This window comes from Mustela lutreola, chromosome 2 (assembly GCF_030435805.1).
Source record: "Mustela lutreola isolate mMusLut2 chromosome 2, mMusLut2.pri, whole genome shotgun sequence".
In the NCBI taxonomy this organism is placed as follows: domain Eukaryota; kingdom Metazoa; phylum Chordata; class Mammalia; order Carnivora; family Mustelidae; genus Mustela; species Mustela lutreola.
The window spans coordinates 207,649,243-207,672,259 of record NC_081291.1 but is presented as its reverse complement, the minus strand read 5'-3'; the positions used below and the strand labels follow the sequence as shown (position 1 = coordinate 207,672,259).

The 23,017-nt window shown below is 37.4% G+C and overlaps 1 protein-coding gene and 1 non-coding gene across 2 annotated transcripts in view; both read left to right on the top strand.

Annotated features, from left to right (window-relative positions):
- The first annotated feature begins 215 nt into the window (after positions 1-215).
- CYYR1 (cysteine and tyrosine rich 1) overlaps positions 216-23,017 on the top strand; it is a 111,620-nt gene continuing 88,818 nt past the window's right edge. The window contains exons 1-2 of the mRNA XM_059164529.1: positions 216-595; positions 5,553-5,655. Coding sequence (XP_059020512.1) covers positions 523-595; positions 5,553-5,655 — 176 coding nt within the window. The 5' untranslated portion in view covers positions 216-522. The remainder of the gene's footprint in view (positions 596-5,552; positions 5,656-23,017) is intronic.
- LOC131826159 (U6 spliceosomal RNA) lies at positions 20,393-20,499 on the top strand. The gene has a single exon (XR_009351454.1). It is a non-coding gene; the product is annotated as a U6 spliceosomal RNA (small nuclear RNA).

Below are 23,017 nucleotides of genomic sequence, written 5' to 3'. Positions count from 1 at the left end.
TTCTTCTTCACCTATTTTTGCTTCTAAAGGAAAAACTGGAGTCGAGGGCAGGAAGAAAAAGGAGCTTTTTAAAATGCACAGCAATGGTCAAAACATAGGGTTAGAAAAAGTTCCATCTAGCTAAGGGAGTCCCTCTCTACAGAAGCAAAAACAGGAGGGTAGGGAGGAGTCGGGGCCACCCCCTGCCCCCCCGCCCCACGGCGGTGCCACCCGCGGAGATGAAATGTGAGCCCGGGTGGCCCAGGACGCAGGAGCGGGCTGCCTGGTCTGCCGCCTGAGAGCCGCGGGCGGAGACAAAGAGACCTCGGTCCCAGCGCAGCCCTGCGCGGGCCGACCCGGGCTCCCCTCGAAGGCTTCCAGGGCAATGGCCCGGTCTCCCCGCGAACCCCCTCTCGGGAGTGTTGCCCTCTTCCTCTGAACGTCCTCCAGCCGCTGCGTGTCTGGGGTTCTCCCTTCGCTCCCAGCCCCCTTTCCAGTGTCTGTCCGTCGGTCCTGGCGCGCAACCTCCCGCCACCGGCTTGGATGGACGCGCGGAGGCTGCCCGGGTGTCCAGGGATCTTGCTTCCGAAGTTGGTCCTGCTTTTTGTCTACGCAGGTCAGTGGCTTGGGGTGGCGGGAGAAGGGAAGGGGACTTGGGACTGAGCCTGGATCACCCTCGGGGCAACGCGGGTTGGGCGGGACGCACAGGGACCTTTGTGGGAGGGCGAAACTGTGTGGTCCCCGCGGGGCAGCCACCGAGGCCGGCGCGCCGGGACCCTGGGCTCGACCTCCACGCTGTTTTGTTCTGTTCCTTTTCTTTAACTTTCCCTTTTTCCTTTTCGCTCCCTTTCCCTCTCCGCAAGCAACTTAAAAACCCCAGCCCCACATTTACAGGATTTTACTCTCTGGAGAGCATAAAAATTTATCCCACCCCATCCACGACTCGGGAATCTGAGGGTTGAAGCCAGAGGCTGAGAGTGAGAGAAAAGCATCTTGAAAAAGTACCTGAGCTTAGATATATTTGTTGAAGTTTTAAAACAAGGTAATGTGGTGACTTTTCCACGCTCCTGCTGCCCCCGCAATCTAAATATTTCAAAATAAAAAGCTTTAGATCTTTGGGGTTTTTGTTTTTTTGTTTTTTCTTTAGATCATTCTCAAGTGTAGTAGTCTGGGCAGTTGGATGCTTTGAGTTCAAATATAAGGCTTTTAAGGGGTGAAAATTCACCCAGAGACTCATCTGTTTTCATTGATTTCGTTAAGCACTGTTGATAGGTGAAAGGAGTTTCATTTCTCTCCTCCTAATTATTCTTCTTGAGAATTGCTAATAATTGATGGAGCAAAGCGGTTTTCTTGTTTTGTGACTGAGAGGGAGCTCAAAATGGCCTTTCATTGGTTATTTATATATAAAATTAATTATACATTTGGCCTTGCATCTGTTTTGTATTCATAAAACAAGCTAAAAGCAAAGTTGTTTGCAAAATGTTTTTATGTCTCCCGCTTCCTAGGACACAAATCACAGGCACTAGTAAGTTTAGGTAGCACTGATTTAGCTTCTGATACAAAAATATTGCAACTGAAATGAACAGGTTCTTCAACATTGTTATTGGAACATCAGAAGAATCGAACCCATTCAACCATGCCAGAAATGACTCCCCAGACTACTATAGAAATTTTCCATTTGTACATTAAAATGTAAATTAGTGGCTGTCTATAAGTTATTTAAAAGATACTTTATTGCAAGGAAAATATTGACTTTCAAACACAAACATTTATAAAAGTAGGAAAAGTACTTCCTATTCAAGGAGGAGAAGCCACATTCTAACCTGCTTACAATGGTTATTTCTTTTACTTATAGTGTGTGTGAGGTTTCCAGAATTTGAGAGACTGAAAGAAACAATTGCATTAATATTAGTTTTATATTAAGTCTTACTAGTTCATTCGAAGCAATGATTCTTTCTACATCCTCTGTTTATCCAAAGAAAACAAAAATAAGAAAATAGAACACGACCTCACTCATCTTTACTCAGTCACACCCATGAACAACAACTTATTCTTTTGTCTTTTTTATTCCCAGGGGTAAACCGAAAGCTTCTAATGTGCACACTTTTCCTTCCTTTCTCCTGTGCCCCCAGTGCTAGGTGCACAGTCCCTGGGGTTCAGGAAATCTGCAGGGCTGGCTGGCAACAAGTTTGGTTAGTTTAGAAAAAGTTTTCCTCCATTCATTTCTTCTATCTTCCTCCCTCCCTAGTAAGTTACAAAGTAATCACAAGCCAGTAATACTGAATTGAGTTATTGTCTTTGATAAGAAATGTTTAGTGTGTTCTTTTCTGTTAATTCCTGAACTCGTTTCTTCAGAAGCCCTTTTATGTGTGCCATATTTATTTACCCAGTATTTGTTGAGTGAAACATTTTGTGTGATGTATAAGACAGAAACCATGCTCTGAGTCTTGTCTGGGAGACGAGGTGTGTCTACTTTAAAATATAGAAGGCTGTGCCTAGAAGAATGGTCGTGCACTATAGGTGTTCCCAGGAGGGGACCTCATTTCTGGCTCAGGAGTGTAAGCTCTATGAAGATGATGTCTGTCTGTTTTGTTCAGTGTAATATCCAGAGACTAGCAAAATACCTGACCCATAAGAAGAGTTCAATAAACTTGCTCAGAAAAATTGAATTAAGGAGGAATTTGAGGAACTAGACCTTTGATAGGGAAGCTTTGGATGTAAGGGAATGAAGTAGGATATAATGTGGAGGTATCCATGAGATACCTATTTGCAAAACTAGATAATTGCAGAACTAGATAATTCATTTTGGTTGGAACTAAGAGATGTGGCTGGAAATCAGGACTGGAGTTAGGTGGGGAGAAAATGCAGCTGTACTAGCTGAGACACTTTGTTAAATGAACTGCCAGCTTTCATGGGACAAAAACCTAAGTAGATATATTACCCCTAGCCTGAATTATTTTCCTCCAAAACAAATGTATTAAATTCATGTTGCATTCATTAATGAGGTAAGAGCAGAGTTTCTTTACCTAAAGCATCATGTTTTGCCATGGAACCACCTTTGGAAAGAGACCCAGTAAAGTTTATATTATTATCCAACTCCCACTGCAGGCGACAAAGACAGGATCTGGCCAAGGTTTTACCTTCCCGGCCTCAGCCAGTGGCTTCTGTCCCCTCCTGTTCCTTCCTCTCTTATCCTCAACTGTAGCTTACAAGAACCATTTCTGAACAAGTGCTTGAGGCCAGATGTTGCTTTTCCTGTGCTACACATTCCTTAAGGCGGGGTGAGGGTTGGAGAAACTTCTTCCAGATCATGCCTTTAATTAAAGTCACTGAAGAAAGTTTCAACTGGCTATTTTTCAAGGATATTAACTTTAATATTAGAAGTAATATCATTTATCTTCTGAAACAATTGGAATGTTCCATTCTTTACAGGAAAATGCTCTGGCATCTTCCAAATCTGATCTTCATAGAATTATTCTCAAATAAACTGGAGAAAGTAACTAACAGATTAAGATTTGAGGTCTGATCAAAACCTCAATTTGGAAATGCGATTGTGAATGTATTTACCGTACTATTAAATCTGCCCTTTTCAGTTGTTCAGTTATGGGAAGTGGACAGGAGTGTTGGAAAATGCCATAAAACATAATGAACAATGTGTGACATGATCTTGATGTTTGCTGCAGGTATAATCCAGCTTCTTGGCTACAAGATAGTGGGCTTGGTTTCCTGTAACATTGGTTCAAAATATTTTGATAACACTGTGTCCTTATAATAGTAGTAATTGGAATACAATAATAGTAATTGGATCTTTGATATTCACGGAGGGCTGAGTAAGACATCACTAACAAGGGCATCATTCATGTCCATGAAGCTACTTACACAGGGGTTGTCTTGCTCAGACAGAAGTGGGGACCTTAGCTTTCCCACTCTCTAAATGGCTTTAAAGAACATGGAGCAAAACATACCTATGAAACCTCTTGAGACTACGAACTCTCTTGAGACTACAAACTAGTCTAAATATTTGAATTCACTAAACAGCACTGAAAATGAGAGCTATAGAAATGGTAAAATAAATAACCTTAAAAAGTGTGATGTACTCTGCAAAAAGCATACACTGTCGTGACATTATTAGATTGTGTTTCTGTCTTGAAAATTTAACACTGGTTTTAAGTAGAGTTACTGAATCTACAAGTGTAATTATTTTTTTCCTCTTATCTCTTCTTATGACATCTCAGAAGAAAATATTAGAGTAGAAATAAAATTGAGGGGGAAAAATAGGAATGTTTTCACTTACTCTATAAAAGCCATGCGGTATTGACAAAGATGAAGGAACTTTTGATCACATCCATTTGTCAAAAATCATCCTGCCAGGGAGGTGATTTAAAAACAAAATATGAATTTTCCTTTCTAGATAAATCAATCACGTGGACATACAGACACAGTATAACATTGTGCACCTTTCAGTTATGATCTGACAGTAAAGCAAAAGTGTTATATAATTTAGAACATAGTTGATGTTACCATTAGAGAATGAGCTGGAAAGGAATTATGTTGTGGTTCTTAAACATATAATTTAAATTACCAGCTTATAATTTAATGTTTTCCTACTCATGTACATGAAACTCACCTATCCATTATAATTTATACCACTGAGTATACTTAACTGACAATCTTAACATAAATCATTGAGGTGGCACAAAGAATTTTTAAAAACTAGGTAACTTTTATTCAGCATTTTGGGTCTAATTTTCATTACCAAAAAAAAAAAAAAAAAAAAAAAAAAGGAGAGGGAAAGGGAAAAAAAGACAGTAATTTGGTTATATCAGTTCCAACATGTCCTTTTTACTCAGAAAATACCTTTCCCCCTTTTCCACAGTGCTTCTTCATAACTTATTGATTCTTAAATCTGGCACTAAATAAATTCTTAATTATTTACAATTTAGTTACATACAGGAATGTCTTTGTACAACTAACTCGTTATCTTCCAGTCCAGATGGATTGACAGGTTGTGCAGACTCATTCGTGTTACCTTATGTGTGCAAACTGTAATTATTAAGATAAGAAATGTAGAGAAAGGATAACACATAGTACACTGTCATGAAAATATATATTATTTTAAAATTATCTCCAGTTGACTTTATAATGTCAATAACACTTTCTATAAAATGAAGCTAATTGTGGGTACTACTCTCAAGTCAAAACTTGATCATTTCAAAATTATTATAAGACTTCTATTGAGTAAAAAAAGAATTCTATTGAAAAATTGAATGGCTGATTCGCTGGATCATTCATTTCTCCTTTCAGTGTCTCGTTCAACAATTCTGACTACCAGTTATGGTGCTTGATCAGGAAATTCAAAAACAAATGATCTTTGCGACTTCTAGATTGATGGCCAGGAGGGAAGGAAGACTAGTTTTGATGCTTACACGTGTCTTAGAATTCTGATGACATAAAATGAATATCTAAACGCACTGAAGAGTGGTCGTTGACTGAGTGAGATGTGAAATAGAAGACTTTTTCATGAAGCTGTGATTTCAGAACCATAAAGGACTTATGAGGTGTTTATCTTGCAGAGGATTGCCTTGCTCAGTGTGGGAAAGACTGCAGATCTTACTGCTGTGATGGGACCACACCTTACTGTTGCTCCTACTATGCTTATATCGGGAATATCCTCTCGTGAGTACTGGTCAGATTTGGCAATACTGATGCTCTTTCATGGCTTGGTTGGGTTTTCACAAAATACTACGTTATATGTAGGGGCAAGAAATTTTGAGAGTCATTATTGACATAAAATCTTCATGGAGATAGTAATGCTCATCACTATCTCATGTGTTATATTATTGACAAAAGGTACGAATTGATATGCAAAATCAGCTGCTTTTATTAGAAGGGAGTTTAAAAGTATTCTTTTACTGCTCAATTTGTGTTCCAGAATACTAATGGTTTTAGTCATCTGCATTCATATTGTTGATCATTTTTTAATATTATAAACCTGTCTGCCGAAGGTTTTTTAAGTTGAATTGGTCATTTAACCATGGATAGTTTATTTTGCCGTATATTTGTCTAACCATTCAGTAGATACCAGGGAAAAGAGATATTATGAATAAAAAAACAGTTGGGATATAAAATGTCAATTTTCTACATAATGCATATTAAACAACTTCAGGAAAAAGTTTAGAGCCCAAGAATGACCATCAACAGTATAAAGGGGTAGCCAACTATAAACATCAATGAAACATATACACCTGGGATGTGTTGAGCATTTCCCCAAAACAAATTAAGAATGTATTTTGGAGGGATGCCTGGGTGGCTCGGTTGATTGATTAAGTGTCTGACTGTTGATCTCAGTTTAGGTCCACATCTTGTGTCATGGGTTCAAGTCCCATGTTGGGCTTCCCACTGAGTGTGGACTCCACTCAAAAAAAAAAAAAAAAAAAGAATGAATTTATTTTGGAATTGCTTCTGGGGAAAGGGAAATGAAGAAGCAAGAACTGCTTTCAGGGTTGTATGTCTGAAGGGTGTACAAGTCTCAGTTCTTGTATACAGATCTAGAAATCAATCAGAAAATTAGAAAGATTAAGAATTTCCAAATTCTTAATGTCAAAAATCTTAATGTCAAATTCTAATGTCAAAAATTCTTAATGTCAAAAATCACCCATGGATTTCCAGGAACAGTAAGAGTCTAGCCTCTTGGACTAGCTCCTTGGTTTTTATTTTTCAGGTGGATATCAGGGTGATTTGGGAGATGATCTGTTGTGGCTTAACCCCTGTCCCATGAAGGCATTAGTAGAAACAGGAAAGATTAGACATGAAGGGAAGTGTTCCTGGCTATTTTAGGCACATGTCCACTGATAGGGCTTATAACTCATCCTCCATTCTGAGGATAGAAAAGCTGGCACCAGTAAACTTTCAAGAATCAAAGTTGGAGCTGATATTAGAGATCATGTCTCTCTGAATAAGCCCATAAAGAATCATATTTCAGGATAGTCTTGAAATCTATCATGGCTATATAAGAAATGTCAGGCAGTAATAAAGATTGATGAGTGGAATTTTAAGCATTCTTTGATGCAAAATAAACTCTAAATAAAATGTTGAAATTTTTTCTCATGGGAATCTTGTTGAAAAGGGATTAAGTCCCTTTCTTACATTAGACATCAATCAGAATGTTATTTATAGGAACTAATCAGCTCAGAATATTCTGAATATAAATATATAATGGTATTTCACATTTGTATATCACTTCCCACTTTTAAAGCCATTTAAAATACATTATTACTGAATCCCAGTTTTATTTTTGAGTGAATTCCACATGCTAACTATTGCTGTTTTGAGTTGATGTATATGTGGGCTGAGTAGGTGGTATAGATTTGAGGAAAGTGGCTTCAGAGGGATCTGTGATTCTCTGGTCCCCCGGCTCCTGGTCTCATCTGCTAATGTCCACCATGGTATATGTTGTGCCCTTATTTCTCAACTCATAGCTACCTCTACCCTGGTAAATACACAGAGAAGACAAAATTACTTAATTAGAACTTAAGAAATTTAAATATATAGGTGCGCCTTGTATATATTGTATTTGCACTCACATTTACATTTTTATGGCACATACTCTACTCCTCTTTAATTGTACCCTTAGTTAAAGTAAGGAATCAGTTGAATTGATGTATTTATCTGGGTTATTTGGGCCATGTACTTGTTACATTTGAAAAAGAGAGATGAAGAAACACAGATGGCATTATATTTCAGGCTGTTAAAACTGAATTTTCAGTTCAAAATAGAAGCCACTAAGTAAATCCTTTGCTAAACAATTCTTAGGAGGAAAAAAAAAAGAGAGAGAGAGAGAAGCTTTAAAGTGTTTTCCCCACTGAATAAAGGAGAATACATTTTCAGGATTTCCACTTATTGTTTAAGATTTGAAAAGAGTTCTTAACTCCACCCATGGTTTTTTTTTTGTTGTTGTTGTTTTTTTAAGTTGTGGTGAGGGGGAGTAGATAGGGGAAAAAGTCATTCCAAGAATGCTTACAGAAGTTCTTTCATGTACATGTTTTCAAATGTTACTATTTTGGAACTCATAAACTACACTTCCTCTCTTCCAAGTATCCAGGCACAATCTTACTAAAACCATTTTAATCATCTTAACAGAAAATTAAATCTTTGTAGTTATTAGAACAGTAATAAGGAAGAGAGCAATAAACATGATGGAATGTTACGTATCCTAAATGACTAATTTTATAAATTGTTTATAATGTGGTTTCTATTTTTGTTTGTTTTCAAAATAGAAGTTATCTTGGCTCTGTGTAAAAGCGGTAAAAGTGTGCAAAATGCAATTTGGGTCATTCTAGACTGTTCACAAATCGGTAAGGTAAGGTACAGTCAATCCTCATTGCTGAAGCCCTTCTAAATTGATCAGAGTAGAGATGTTCTGACCTTAACTCTGCTTACTTCAACCAACCTTTCTGTTCCACAAATTAAGGACATTAGCTCATTTTATAAAGAGATCACAAGAGCTAACTTTCAACCTACCTTTTATTTTTTTTTTTTCAACCTAACTTTTAGTTGCAAAGGCTTATTTTACTCAGGTCCCTCCTTTGTAGACATTTTGTATTCTAAATATGGTTTAATTTTGGCAAATAAATTCAGATTGTACACCCCCCACATGTTTTTTCCTTTTTTCAATTAGGGATTCTTAATTTTACGTATGCCTCATGAAAAACTTTAAAAATTCAACTTTTAAAACAGCATATCAACCTGGTGATTCACAGACCTGTACCCCTGGGGATAAAAATATATGTTTATAAAAAATAAAAAATTATAAACAAAAACAAAAACAAAACAGCATATCTACTTTTTAATTGAAATACAGTTGGCATATAACATTATATTCGTTTCAGGGGTACAATATCATGATTCAGTATTTGTATATATTGCAAAATGATCATAATAAGTCTAATTAACATAAGTTGATTTAAATAGTATATTTAGGAGCGCCTGGGTGGCTCAGTGGGTTAAAGCCTCTGCCTTCGGCTCAGGTCATGATTCCAGGGTCCTGGGATCAAGCCCCACATCGGGCTCTCTGCTCTGTGGAGAGCTTGCTTCCTCCTCTCTCTCTCTCTGCCTGCCTCTCTGCCTACTTGTAATCTCTGTCAAATAAATAAATAAAATCTTTTAAAAAAATAAATAAATAAAATAGCATATTTACTTTTGCTCATTATGGTTAAAGATAATATGCTCAATATTAAAAAAACACCATTTTCGGGACGCCTGGGTGGCTCAGTTGGTTAAGCAGCTGCCTTCGGCTCAGGTCATGATCCCAGCGTCCTGGGATCGAGTCCCACATCAGGCTCCTTGCTCAGCAGGGAGCCTGCTTCTCCCTCTGCCTCTGCTTGCCATTCTGTCTGCCTGTGCTCGCTCTCTCCCCCTCCCTCTCTCTGATAAATAAATAAAATCTTAAAAAAAAAAAAAACACCATTTTCCAGAATTTAAGAATGCTTATACAGAAATTAGCATATACTATGCAAACTTGTTATTTACAAATACATATGGTGTGCCCATTAATTACCATGACAGTACTGAACTAGATTCTGGGATCCAAAAATGAATAAATGGTATACCTTGATCTCTAAGATTTCACTACCTAATAAGAGAAGAAAGTGTAGACAAATAATTCTAAAGCAATGAATTAATCTGTGAAGTGCCATAGGAGGGCCCAGAAGACAGAAAACAGCTATGTCTTTGTGTGTGTGTGTGTGTTTAGAAAGTAATGTTTAGAGAAAGTCTCATAAACATGACATTGGATCAGCATATTGAAGGAAGAGTAGATATTTACATAAATGGACAGTGAAGAAAGGGAGGTGCATTCCAGAGAGAGAGTCTCAGTTACAAAAGCAAAGATAGAAGAAAGGAAATGATCAGTTTGGAAAAACCCAAGTCGTTCAACGTTGCTAGAGAGTGAAGGTTAAACTTTGAATATGGCAAATGAATAAGTAGGGAAGACAAAAGATAGGTCCTTTTGATTTTCACATACTTTTATTGATAGACGTACTTTTACTGACTACACTTATCAAAACTGAAACGAAATAATCCATTATTTTTCTGGAAATAAGATAGTTCATTTTATATAGAAATGACACATTCTTAGACATCGCTATGGCAAGGAACGCAGGTGAGAAGGTGCCCAGTGGACATTATTTTCTTTATGCCACAGAGAATGCACTTGGAATAAACACTTTGTAGCGTTGCACTATTTAGAACATGACAGATTATGTGACCTTGGAATTATTTCTCCATTTTTAGCATTTTTCATCTCAGGGGTAACTAACTCAAGATTGAAAGCTTCACTATGCTTGAAAGTGAGGACCAGGCCAATTCGAGAAGCAAATAATTTCTCATCAAATTGGTTCTCAAATATTTCATCCAGCCACTCTTGCCATGAAAAGTAAACATCTGTGATGAATATGGAAAGGGATATTTCCATTCTTGCTGTTGATGAAGTTTAATTGACATTCTCAAGAAAGAGGATCCAGCACGAAGATGTGGTCGTAGAGTACCCTTCAGAATTGAAAGAATTTAAGGGGAGAGAGGAGGTGACTTAGTGCCTAATTACAATCAGTAATGCAACAGAGTAAAAACAGGACTTTACTGGAAATGCAGAGAAACTGCTACATGAGGAAAAAAAGGACAGCCCAATATTGAATATGAACCCAATAATACCTAGGTTGGACTAGTGAGCCAGATAACAAGATATAAGATTTAATCCTTTTACTCAAAAATAGATTTTTGCTCTTCCAGTTTGCCTCTGTAAAGTGCAGCTCTGTCTAGGGATTTCAGAGTACCATGAGGTACTCATGAGGAAATCCCCATGAGGAAAAAATTATCAAAAGGAAGAACTAATAATGGAGATCCTGGTGGGGTTAAGTTTCTTTTCTTCTCAATGAAATGTGAAAGATGGATTGCCCACAGTTTCTCACAAGGACGGCTAATAAATATCACCACTGTGATTTTAGACCCATGTTATGCATGGAAGCAAAACCAAGTTAAAAGAGAAAAGTTTCATATTTTCAAATGGCATTTGAAATTGTATGCTCATTAAGTAGCTGAGCATTCTGAATTAAACACATGAGGCTCTTCAAATACTGACTAGAACCTAAAACATTTTGAAAGGTTTTTGGTATTGGTAAGAACATTATTTAAATTAATCAACTTAAAATATTCTTAGTATTTAGATATTAGAAAAACAACTCTGCAAGGTGCTTACTGAGCAAATAGAAGTTTGTGGGGGGGGGTCTTCTTTTTAATCATAACACAAAGATAAATAATTAATATAATGTTAAAACAAATATGAATTTGCTTTCAAATATAGTAACAAATTATGTGTAATTTAAAAATTAAGCCAGTGTTTCTCAGGAGCCATTTATATTTTATGGGTTATTTTATTAAGAGCAAATATAAACATCTAGAAATCTGAAACTCTTTTCAGTCAGATTTATATTCTATTTCATCATAATTGCCTTTGTAAATTAAGCTTAAATGTCAGAAGCATAATTTGTTTTTAGAAAGGAATGAAGTTTCTAGAATATGTTCTCAGGAAATTATATCTATAAATATGTATACAGATATTCTATGTTTTACACCAGATTCTGGGGGATTTAGCCGTGAATCAAACATGGCTGTTGTTCTTGAATTGTTAATAAGCTCCTGGGGAGCGTAGAGTAATCTCCTAGGAAGAGCACAAAATGTGGTGGAAGGAGAGAGAAGGCACTTTTAGTCCAACTTTAGGGTCCTAGGAAGTCTTCTTAAAGGAGAGTAATTCTACGATTAACCTTGAAAAGAAAAGCAAGTGATAAAATTCATTGCTTATTTAGAGTTAAAGAAAACATTTAACAAACTAAGAATATGGAAGAAAATTCTTCATCTTATAAATATCTCAACAACAACAACAAGAACAAAAACCAAAAACCACACCTACCTCGAACACCAGACTTAGTGATACAATATTATAACCTTTCCCTTTAAAGGCAACTGTAAGCTAGCATCTAACCCTTCTATTCAGCATCCTACTGTTCTGGTCAGTGTAACAAACAAGATAAGTTAAAAAGACGTGATAAGAATTGGAAAATAGGGGTGCCTGGGTGGCTTAGTGGGTTAAGCCGCTGCCTTCGGCTCAGGTCATGATCTCAGGGTCCTGGGATTGAGCCCCACATCGGGCTCTGCTCAGCAGGGAGCCTGCTTCCTCCTCTCTTTCTGCCTGCCTCTCTGCCTACTTGTGATCTCTCTCTCTCTCTCTGTGTCAAATAAATAAAATCTTTAAATAAAAAAAAGAATTGGAAAATAAGGAGCCAAATCATTATTATTTTTAAATGATATGATTGCCCGTACTCCTCAGACCATAAAAATGAATGAGAACTCACCAAGACTGCGGCATGCAAGATCATTGCACAAAACTCAGTGCATCCTATATATCAGCAACGTTCAGACAATGTAATATTTATATAGCACAAAAATCTCACTTACAACATCAAAAAAGGTAAGATACCTGGTAAGAAATACAGCAATAATATATGTGTGGCATTTATGGAGTAATACAAATATATAAAAATTTCAACAGATGAAAGAGACCCCTGAAGAAATTAAGAGATCTATCAAATTGTAGATGGGAATACAGTAAGGATGCCAATACTGGGATATGTCAGTTCTTCCTCAACTCTATGTAAACTCAGTGAAATTATAATTGAAACCCATTTTTTGGGTCATTTTTTTTGTTGACTTTGACAGTCTGAGCCAATGTTTATGTGGGACAGTAGGGGGGGAAAAAAGACAGATATGAGAAAGAACAAAGTGAGGAGACATGCCTTGGAGACATCAAGATTTATTATAAAGTTATAGAAAATAAATCATGTGATATTGGTTCACAGATAAACCAATAGAATATAGAACTTAGAAATTGACTCATGTATATATGGGAATTTGATAGATAGCAGATGGCATTACAAACCAGTGGAGGTGGATAGATTATTTAATAAACGGTGCATTAGCTATCCATATGGGTAAACATTAAACTCAATCACTTCATCACACCACACCCAAGGCCTATTCCTACTGGATTAATTAAACCCAAGAAGCAAACGTTCACAGTTTTTTAAAAAGAGAGAGAATGACATTATGGTATCAGGATAGGAAAGATTTCTAAAATAAAAGAGAAAACACAAGGGTGCCTGGGTGCTCAGTCGATTAAGCAGCTGCCTTTGGCTCAGGTCATGATCCCAGGATTCTTGGATCAAGCCCCACATCAGGCTCCTCCTCAGTGGGGAACCTGCTTCTCTCTGGCCTGCCATTCCTCCTACTTGTGCTTGCTCTTTGTTTCCAGCTCACTCTCTGTCAATATATAAAATCTTTAAAAAACGAGAGAGAGAGAAAAGCACAAATAAAACTGCTAAAACTAAAAACCGATACGCTGTATACTTTTTAACAAACATTTTTATCTCCATGACTTATTTATTTTGTAAGTGGAAGTTCATATCTCTCAATCCCCTTTATCTGTCTCATCCATCTCCAACCCCATGAACCATATACTTTTAAGTGGTGAGTTTTATGTATATGAATTATATCTCCATTGAAAAAATTTAATATACAAGACAACAGAATTCCATAGACAAAGCATAGGCAAATCTCTCACTTGGAGAAGATACTTGCGGTTCATATGACTCACAAAAGATTAATAACCAGAATGCTCAATAGGAAAATGGGCCATGTGTGTACACAAAAAAAGTAATAGAACAGAAAAGTGAAAGGGCAGTAAACATGGAATATGCTCCACCTGGCTCATTAAGCAGGGACCTGAAATACTATCTTGTACTTGTCGGGCTATCAGTGCTCTTAAATCAGAAGGTATTGAGCCATGTGAGCAAGGTGAAGGGACTCACACTGCCCGTGGAAGAACAGAAACTGTTGCCAATACTTGGGGAGCAATTTGACCACGTGCAGTCAAGAGGAAGACGGGCACATGTTGGGGTTTAGCAATTCCTCTTCCACATATATTCCCTACAAAACTCCCAGATCTGCAAAAGGTGATATTTATCATATTGGTGGACACGTTAAACTGGCAAAACATTGGAATTAACCAAAATTTCCATCAGAAGAAAATGGATAGAGTATGTTCATACAATGAAATGGGATACATCAATGATAATAAATCAGTGCATGGTAATGTATCCTTATAGTAAGTCTCAAAACTGGTAATGCTGTGTGGGAAAGAGTTCACAGGAACAGAATGTGCAAAACATGGTACTATTCGTGTAGAGTTAAACACGTAAAATAATTCTTTGTATTACTGGAAATAATGGGCATGCGGTAAGTGTGTAATTATCTGGGGGAGAGAAAGGTACACATGAATTTTAGGATTTCCCAGAACTGAAAGATTTCCTAGAATGCAGAATTTTCACCGCTACAATAGGAACAGTCCTTGGCAAACTGGGACAAGTTGCTCAATAGGGAGAAGAGGGAGGGGACCTTCAACTCGACTCTTTTATCACTGAAAATATTAAGCAACTGAAGCAAACATACATTATTAACATGGAATGAATCTGGGTGGGAAGAATGCAGGTGTTTTATATCCTTATCTGTAATTCTTATGTATTTGAAAACCTTTCAGTAAAATAGAAAGAAGCAATGGAAGTCTGATGATAGCAGGAATGGAGTCACCAAGACACCTATGATTCTGAGACCAGTTCCATTGTGTGGGTTTTCCAACGCCACCATGCAGTTAACTCAGTTCTGACCCTGTCGATACGGAAGCAGCATTGGATCCCACAGGTGAAGGCCTCAGTCCTCCAAGACCCCCTTCCACTTCAGCCATCAATGGCCAGTACAGGTTGTCACCTTTGCTTCTGACCAACCAGGCATAGCTTGGAGGTTCCAATGACCCCCTCCTCGGGTTTGAATAATTTGCTCAAGTGGTTCACAGAACCCAGAGATACATTTTACTTACTTTATTGTAAAAAGATAGAACTCAGGAAGAGCCAGATGGAAGAAATGCCCAGGGCAAGGCAGCAGGAAAGGGTTCAGCGCATCCATGTCCCCCTAATACTCCACTCTCCCCAATCTCTGCATGTCCACAACTGGAAGCTCTCCAAACTCCTTTTGGGGTTTAATGGAAGCCTCATGACACAGACAAGATTGAACACAATCTCCAGCCCCAGAAGCTGGTGGATAGGACTGAAAGTTCTAACCCTCTAATCATAGGATTGGTTCCTTGAGCAATCAGCTCCCATCCTCAGATGCTTTCTGAAAGTCACCTCATTAACATTAACAAAAGACACCTTTAGGAAAATTCAAGGATTGTAGGAGCTCTGTGTCAGAAATAGAATGAAGACCAAATGCATATTTCTTCTTGTAAGTATCAAAGCCTCTTGTTAACATACACCTTCTGGTTTGGTAGGTGTGGGGTGGGATCTGAAATTCTGCAGTTTGAACAAACTCCCAGGGATGCTGAGGCGGCCCATCCTCCAAGCACACTGGGTGGGCAAGGTTGATCCTACGTGACAATGCCGTGTTCTATGCCATGAAATGAGAGGAGAGATCAGGATTTGCGAACTGATGGAATGTGGAGCTAGCAATCGGGACTGAAAGAAAGGAACAAGCCCAAATTTAATTCTGGAGCTTTCCCTTTGAATGATTGGGTGGATGAGAAATATATACTGAGAAATACTCAAGAAGGTTCGGAAAGGGGAATTAATTCCACTTTTAATTATGTTGAGTGGCGGAGAAGCAGGGAAGCAGTGGTAATAGGCTTCATAGCCTATAGGCTAAGTTCAGTGGGCCGTCAACTGGTGAAATGTACTAATCTGAACTCAGTGGGAAGCCTGGAGCACTCACAGATGGATTTGAGAGTACAAAGCCTAGAGGGCCCTGTTGAAAAAGGTGTACAAGAGAGGTGTATAAAAGAGAACAGCCAGCCAACTGCAGAGCCCCAGGGGAATTCAGAAAGACACTGTGATTTCTTCCCTTTCTATATTTAATCAGCCTTTTGAAAAGTGTTCTACATTTATTTCAGCCGCCCATAAAGTATTTTCTATCCCTTCAAAATTTCTGCACCTCTATGGAAATGGATCTGTTCTTTACTCATCAGCCTGAGTATACCTCCTGTGGTGTGGACAGTAAAAGCCTTTATTTTCTTCTATGTGCTTTTTGTGTTTTATATCATCTAAAAGATAGGGTGCATGGCATTTCAGTTCATTCAGAACAAAGCAATTTATGTACTGATCCATCTTTATTTACTTGGATCATGCCCAAACTGGATCCACTCCATCTGGTCCTATATCCCAGATTTTAGGGACTACCTTCATTGGATAGCAATCCGAGTTTGACGTTGTTAAGAGTTGGGCATTGTTTCGTGGTGGCAAGTATTATCAGAATGAAAGGAATGACCCTTTATTTAATGGGTTTCCTGTTCCATGTGCTTAAAAATATATTAGTTTATTAATCTTCAGAATAGCTCTCATGGCCAAGGTATTATTATTCTTGTCTGTGCAGATGAGAAAGTTAAGGCCCAGAGCTAAGTAATTTGTCTAATTTTATACGGCTACCATGTAATGAGCTGGCACTTAAAATTGTGTGTTTGACTTCTTTCTCCCACTCTCCACGGGCTCTGGAAGATCTGAAGATTTCCAAAGGGATGAAAAGAAACTATTCATGGCTGTAAGACTTTATGAAGATCTAAACACCATATTTTGGGGGAAGCCCTTTTTTGCTCTCAATATCTGGATTGAATTCCCTCCCTTACGCTGCCGTAACATGATGCTTTTTCTACTCTGTTATTATTTATCAGTTTATCCCAATTCCTAAATTATTTGTCCGCCCTTCCGTGCTCTAGACCCTGCGAGGACAGGAAGCCAGTGTGACAAGTGAGCATGGAAAGCACAGGGCGGAACCAACTGTGTGATCCAGAACAGACTATTCAAATGCAGGTCAATCCTCCATTTACTCATGAAAAACCTGAGATTTTGTGGGTTCTCCCTAAATATGTTATCACCTGGGTAAATATTTGCTTACATAAATCAAATCATAATTGGAAATTGCTGTAGATTTCAGAGACTGTCTTTTCAGGGAGTATAAATCAGGGATCATTGATGTCATGGTTTCTGTGTAGCCAGTCATCACTTTCCAATCACACAGTTTAGGATAAATTATAATCAGATGAGAGGGATAAGACTTCAAAGACCGATTTGATTATAATGATTTAACCTCTTGTCGCATTTCTGGAGTGACCGTGCTCCTTCAGTGATGCCGTGTGATTCGCCAGCCTGTGATTATTAAGGGAATGGCCTCCTGTGTAGCTCTCACTTGCATAATTTTTGGCGATAAAATGTTTTGTTGACAAAATTGAGGAGGGAAGAATTATGCATGCACAGTGATTTTTATTGCATCCTATTGGGAGAACTCTGGGGGGCAGCTACCGACCAGAACACAATGTCTTTCAGCTGTCTCCCAACTACCAAACGTTAGGATGAACACACCCATAACTAATGAAAATTTCAGAGGCTAATAATAACCTCATAAAGTGTAATAGGATTCCATCTGAATGTGCCATGGGTAAAAGCCTTGGCTATTTAACCCACAGTAACTCAGAGACCAATGGAATTTAGAGTTTCCACATTCATTTTTAAGGAAAAAGGAATAAGATCTATCTTACAGGTAACAGGAAGAATGCTTTTTTTATGCTTCTGCACAAATCTGCCAAAAATAGAGAAAAACATGACAAATTACTTCAAACATACTTTGTATGAGTTCATGCTGTTAAAAAGGTGAGCAGAACTCTGTCTTCCTATGCTGCATTTTGCAAAAACTAAATGCTACCTGTGGTTGCAAATGACCACCTGCACAGTGTTAATACATTTTTCCTCTCACCTGCACAGTGTTAATACATTTTTCCTCTCAGACACCAGGAATAATAGATCAACCTCCAAAGTGTTATACATAGAGATATATTTGAATTTAAATTTATCAAGTAAATGGCGATTGCAGTCTCAAACAATACCCATCTTTACATTAAGTAAATAGACCTCTTTGCCCTTGACCAGGTGGAATTAAACAAAAACAATTCTTTGTCATTCTTTTATTAATCAATAGTAGTCTTAGCGATAGAAGTCATAGAAGAAAAACCAAGAATGTTTGGATTCACTAAAAATGCATTTGATTTTTTTTCTTTTATGCTGTGTAAACTCTGTTCTGCTAATATCACTGAGCCCCAGTTTATTAATTTGTAAAAAGGGAACAGTAGTAACTTCTTGCTTACCTCTCGGAATTTGATTAAAGAATATATTTGCGGGGCGCCTTGGTGGATCTGTGGGTTAAAGCCTCTGCCTTCGGCTCAGGTCATGATCCGAGGGTCCTGTGATCGAACCCCACATTGGGCTCTCTGCTTATCAGGGAGCCTGCTTCCTCCTCTCTTTCTGCCTGCCTCTCTGCCTACTTGTGATCTCAGTCTGTCAAATAAATAAAATCTTTTTAAAAAAAATTTTTTTAAAGTCTTTAAAAAAGAATATATTTGCTCATAAAAGCATTTAGAAGGGCTCTGAACATTTTTCCTGTTGTTAATGAAAGCACTGGGCTTTGAAAATGTCTGGAGCTTTGGAAAAGAGGAAACAGGTGGGGGAGCAAAGTGACTTCTCCAAGGTCGTTCAGAAATCCATGACGGACCAGCAGAGTAAATGCTACTTTGGGTGCAGAGCGCCCACTGGTCCACCAGGCCAAAACATAGGCTTCTCTCCTCAGGAGAGCACCCTCAGCCTTGAGTGAAATAAACAACCTTTTTAATCAAATGTGATTGCAGTATAAAAACTGCAAAAGCAGCTAATTAAGTACTGTGTTCTGCTGTCCACCAAATGTTAAAAGCAAATTACAGCCCTGAAAGTCATGTGCATTAAATAGACAAATCTGCCATGTTGCCCTAGGTTGACCTATGAATTAGAGAAACAAAAGAAAAAATGGGCTAAACAATCTAAATAAAAGTATATAAACCTGATTCATTAAAAAAATCACACATGTAATAGCAAATATCACGGGGGCAATGATTTGCTTTACTAAATGATTCATTATAGAGCTCCAAGTAATTCACCTTTCAAAATTTATTTTATTTACAACTTTGTAGAAATATATATTTTACGTAAGGCTGGTGCATCTCCATTGATGATATGTCAGTAATTAAGGCACAAAGCAGTGTTCTAACTGCTGGCCATTTCAACAGAGTGATCACAGTACTCTATAGATTGGAGTGTGCCTTTGCATGTAAAAGTTTAGAAATGCTCTGATTAGGCTTTTTAAAAAAATATCTTAATCAGCAGTTCTTTCAATGTAAGTCAGTGCTTATAAGACAAGAATAAAAAAGGCAGTGACTTGACTCTGATGATATTATACATAACCTACATTTTGCAACAATCACCAGATTGAAAATATTTTCAGTGGTAATGAATAAATGCCAGATGGCATGCTAAACAAAAAGTCATTGATCATAGCAAGGATTCACTGAGGTCTATCGATTCTAAAATGAATTTCTTTATACTCAGTCTGTTGCTCTTAAACAGCCAGCCTATTTATTCTTCTACCCACTTAAGCCTCCATGTTTATAAAAAATAAAAAATAAAAAAAAAAAAAAAAAAAAAAAAAAAAAACAGCCAGCCTATTGTACATGCTATATATTTTGCTTAGTATTTGTGGCAAAATAGTTTTTGTCTCATTACCTTTCATCACGAGGATTGGATTCAGTTCTGGGTAAGAAAAGAGAAAGTATGCTCCTCTCTCTGCCTCCCACTGAATGCAGCTATAGAACTTGGGTGGAATGCATGAGCAGTTATTTCGGGTATACGGAAAATAAACAGTAGCTAGCGGACTGGGGAACAAGACCAAAATTCAAAATACTGCCTAACTAGCCAAGAGTTTGCCAGTGTTTTTTCCCTCTGTTTATCCACTCTGGACTAAACGTAGCCCAAAACACATAAGTAGGCTTCAGAATATGAACACAGAGAGATACAGGGGAATCCCTCCAGCTCTAGCTAAATAAGCACAGTCTTTTCATGATGAAAGACAGTGGGGAAAATACCCCGGTATTTTTTTCTCTTCTCTGTTCTCTTGTGTAGCTAGCTTTTTTGGTTGCCGCAGCAGTGGCATTGACAATGACAGAAGCTTAAAATTCTGAGACTAGGTAATCTTCCTTACTTATCAGAATGATGTAATGCCAGAAGGATGGGGTGAATCCCCACTGTGTTTTTTCTGCCTTTGTCCTCCTAGTATTCAACCCTGGATATGAGCCCATTTTTGAAGTATGCAAAGAACAGAGTGAATAAAGTAAATAAAGCCTATTTTTTTCTGACCAGAGAACCAGGAGTGTTGCTCCATGGAACCAGAAAGTACCAGTGAGATCTTTGTACTCACTTCAGCAGCACATATACTAAAATTGGAATGATATAGAGAAGATTAACATGGCCCCTGCACAAGGATGTCATGCAAATACATGAAGCATTACCAGAAAGAAAGAAAGAGAGAGAGAGAGAGAGAAAGAAAAAGAAAGAAAGAGAGAAAGAGCTAGTGAAATCTTCAAGATAGAAGAACTCAAAAAAGTGACCCTAAGGTTTGTTGTGAATTCCTGGGCTCACCTCACGTTGCACGTGCATGGATCCAACCCTAAAGAGTATACATAGAATTTGAGAACTGAATATAGGTTAGGCAGCTATCCTTTTCCCGGTTTGGCAGTTTGGGTGGTATACACATGGCTCAGATCTAAACCTGACTGTAAAGGCTCTGAAAATGGAACTGACTGGAACTTGTGGTCTAAATTGAACCTGATTCATTGCCTGCTAATACAAAAATCTCAAAATTTTTCATCCATTTAAACAAAAACTTCATAACTTAATACTCAAAGCCCAGGATACAATTCAAAATCATCCAGCATACAAACAAAAACAAAAACAAAAAGAATCTCAACTCAAAAGGCAAATACAATCACCAAGCAATAGAGATGTTGGAATTATCTCATGGAGCTTCTAAAGCAGCTATTATGAAAAATGACCTCAGAAGTAAGGGCAGGTACTACTTGAACCAAAGAAAAGACCAAAATAGAAAAAAAGAAACAGACAACAAGAAGAACTAAACAAATTTCAGAATGATAAATACAGTAGCTAAGCTTTAAAACATTTGCTGGATGGACTCAATAGCAGAATGGAAAAAAAGAATGAGTGAACTTGGAATAGAGATTATATTCAATCTGAACAAGAGAAAGAAAAAATATTGAGAAGAGGAGAAGAGGAGGAGGAGGAGGAAGAAGGATGGACAGGGTCTTACGGAAAAGTCCAGCATTGATGTCACAGAGCTCCAGAAGAGAGGAGAAACTGATTGCTTAAAACTTTCCAAATTTGGCAAAAGAGAGAAACCAAATGCAAGAAGTTCAATAAACTCCCCGAAGGTATAACTTAAAGAAATCCATACTCAGACACATAATAATCAAACTATTGAGAACTAAAGAAAAAATCCTGAAAACAGCTAAAAATAAGCAACAGATTACCTATTGAGGAGCTATGATCTGAATGAGTCCACATTTGTCATCAGAAACCATGGAAGACAGAGAAGTGGCACATTGTTTATGTGATGAAAGAAAAAAATGGGAAATCCAGGCTGCTGTAACCAGCAAAAATATCCTTTAGGAGTAACAGTGAAATAAAGACATTCTCAAATTAAAACAAACAACAACAACAACAACAACAAACAACTAAGAAAATATTTAGCAAGCAGACTCGGTCTAAAAGGATTTTTAAAGGAAGTTCTTCACAGAGAAGGCAAATGACGCCAAAGGAAAATCTGAAATATCAGGAAGGAAAGAAGAGTACAAAACTGGCATGGACTTGGGTTAATTAGTAGCTCATTTTTCCCCTTTTGAGTTATTTAAAATAGGTTATAATGTTGGCTATAGGAACATATAAATTGTATGTTAGGGTATTCAGTGGGAGTAAACATGATACATAACACAACCATTCCATAAAGGGGAGAGAGTAAAGAGACCTCTAAGACAACGAAGTTCTGCTTTCTAACTAAAGTATTAAAGTGATTCTCCATAATGATGAAAAATATGTGTTCTGTAATCCTTAGGGCACTCACCAAAAGGAAAAGCAAAAACCAATATACAAGCACCCAAAAAAAACCCCCGCAAAACCTACAGTACAATATAGTTGAAGTAAGGCAGGTAAGGGGAATGAATTGAAGGAATGAAACACAAAGGAAACAAACAGAAAATAAATAATAAATGATAGACCAAACATAGCAGTAATTACATTCGTGGTCAAAATGCATCAACTATAGGACAGAGAATTGATTGTTTTTAACTGACAGAAATTTTTCTTATCCACGTGATACTCATGTCAACTACAATGACATTGGTAGGTTAAAGTATGAGAGGAAGAAAAAAATGGGGAGATATTGGTACAAAGAAGTACAATTATATAAGATGCATAAGCTCTGGGGATTTAATGTGAAACCATGTGACTCTAGTTAGCAATACAATATTGTGTAATTGAAATTTGCTAAGAGTAGAGATCTTAAATTTTTCTCAGCACACACAAAAGAAAGAGGTAACTGTGAGATGATGGGTATGTTGATTACCTTGATGGTCATGATTATTTTACAATGCATGTGTATATTGAATAATCAAGTCCTATACCTTAAATATACATAATTTCTAATTAATTATATCTTAATAAAGCTGGGGACAGAGGAAGAAAATGAGCTATCAAGTCATGAAAAGAAAAAAAAGTAAAAGGATAGAAAAAAAAATATATCATACAAACATTAACCAAAAGAAAGCTAGAGTGTCTACACTAATATAAGACAAAGTAAAGTCCAGAGCAGAAAATATTACCAGAGATGAAAAATGTTATTGACTAATACTAAAGGGTCAGTCAAGCAAGAACACAAAACAATCAAAAGGAGAAATTCCCAAAATTTTAATGTTTCCTTTCTATGAAGAGCAAATACAAAAGCTAATTTTGTTTGTTGAAACATC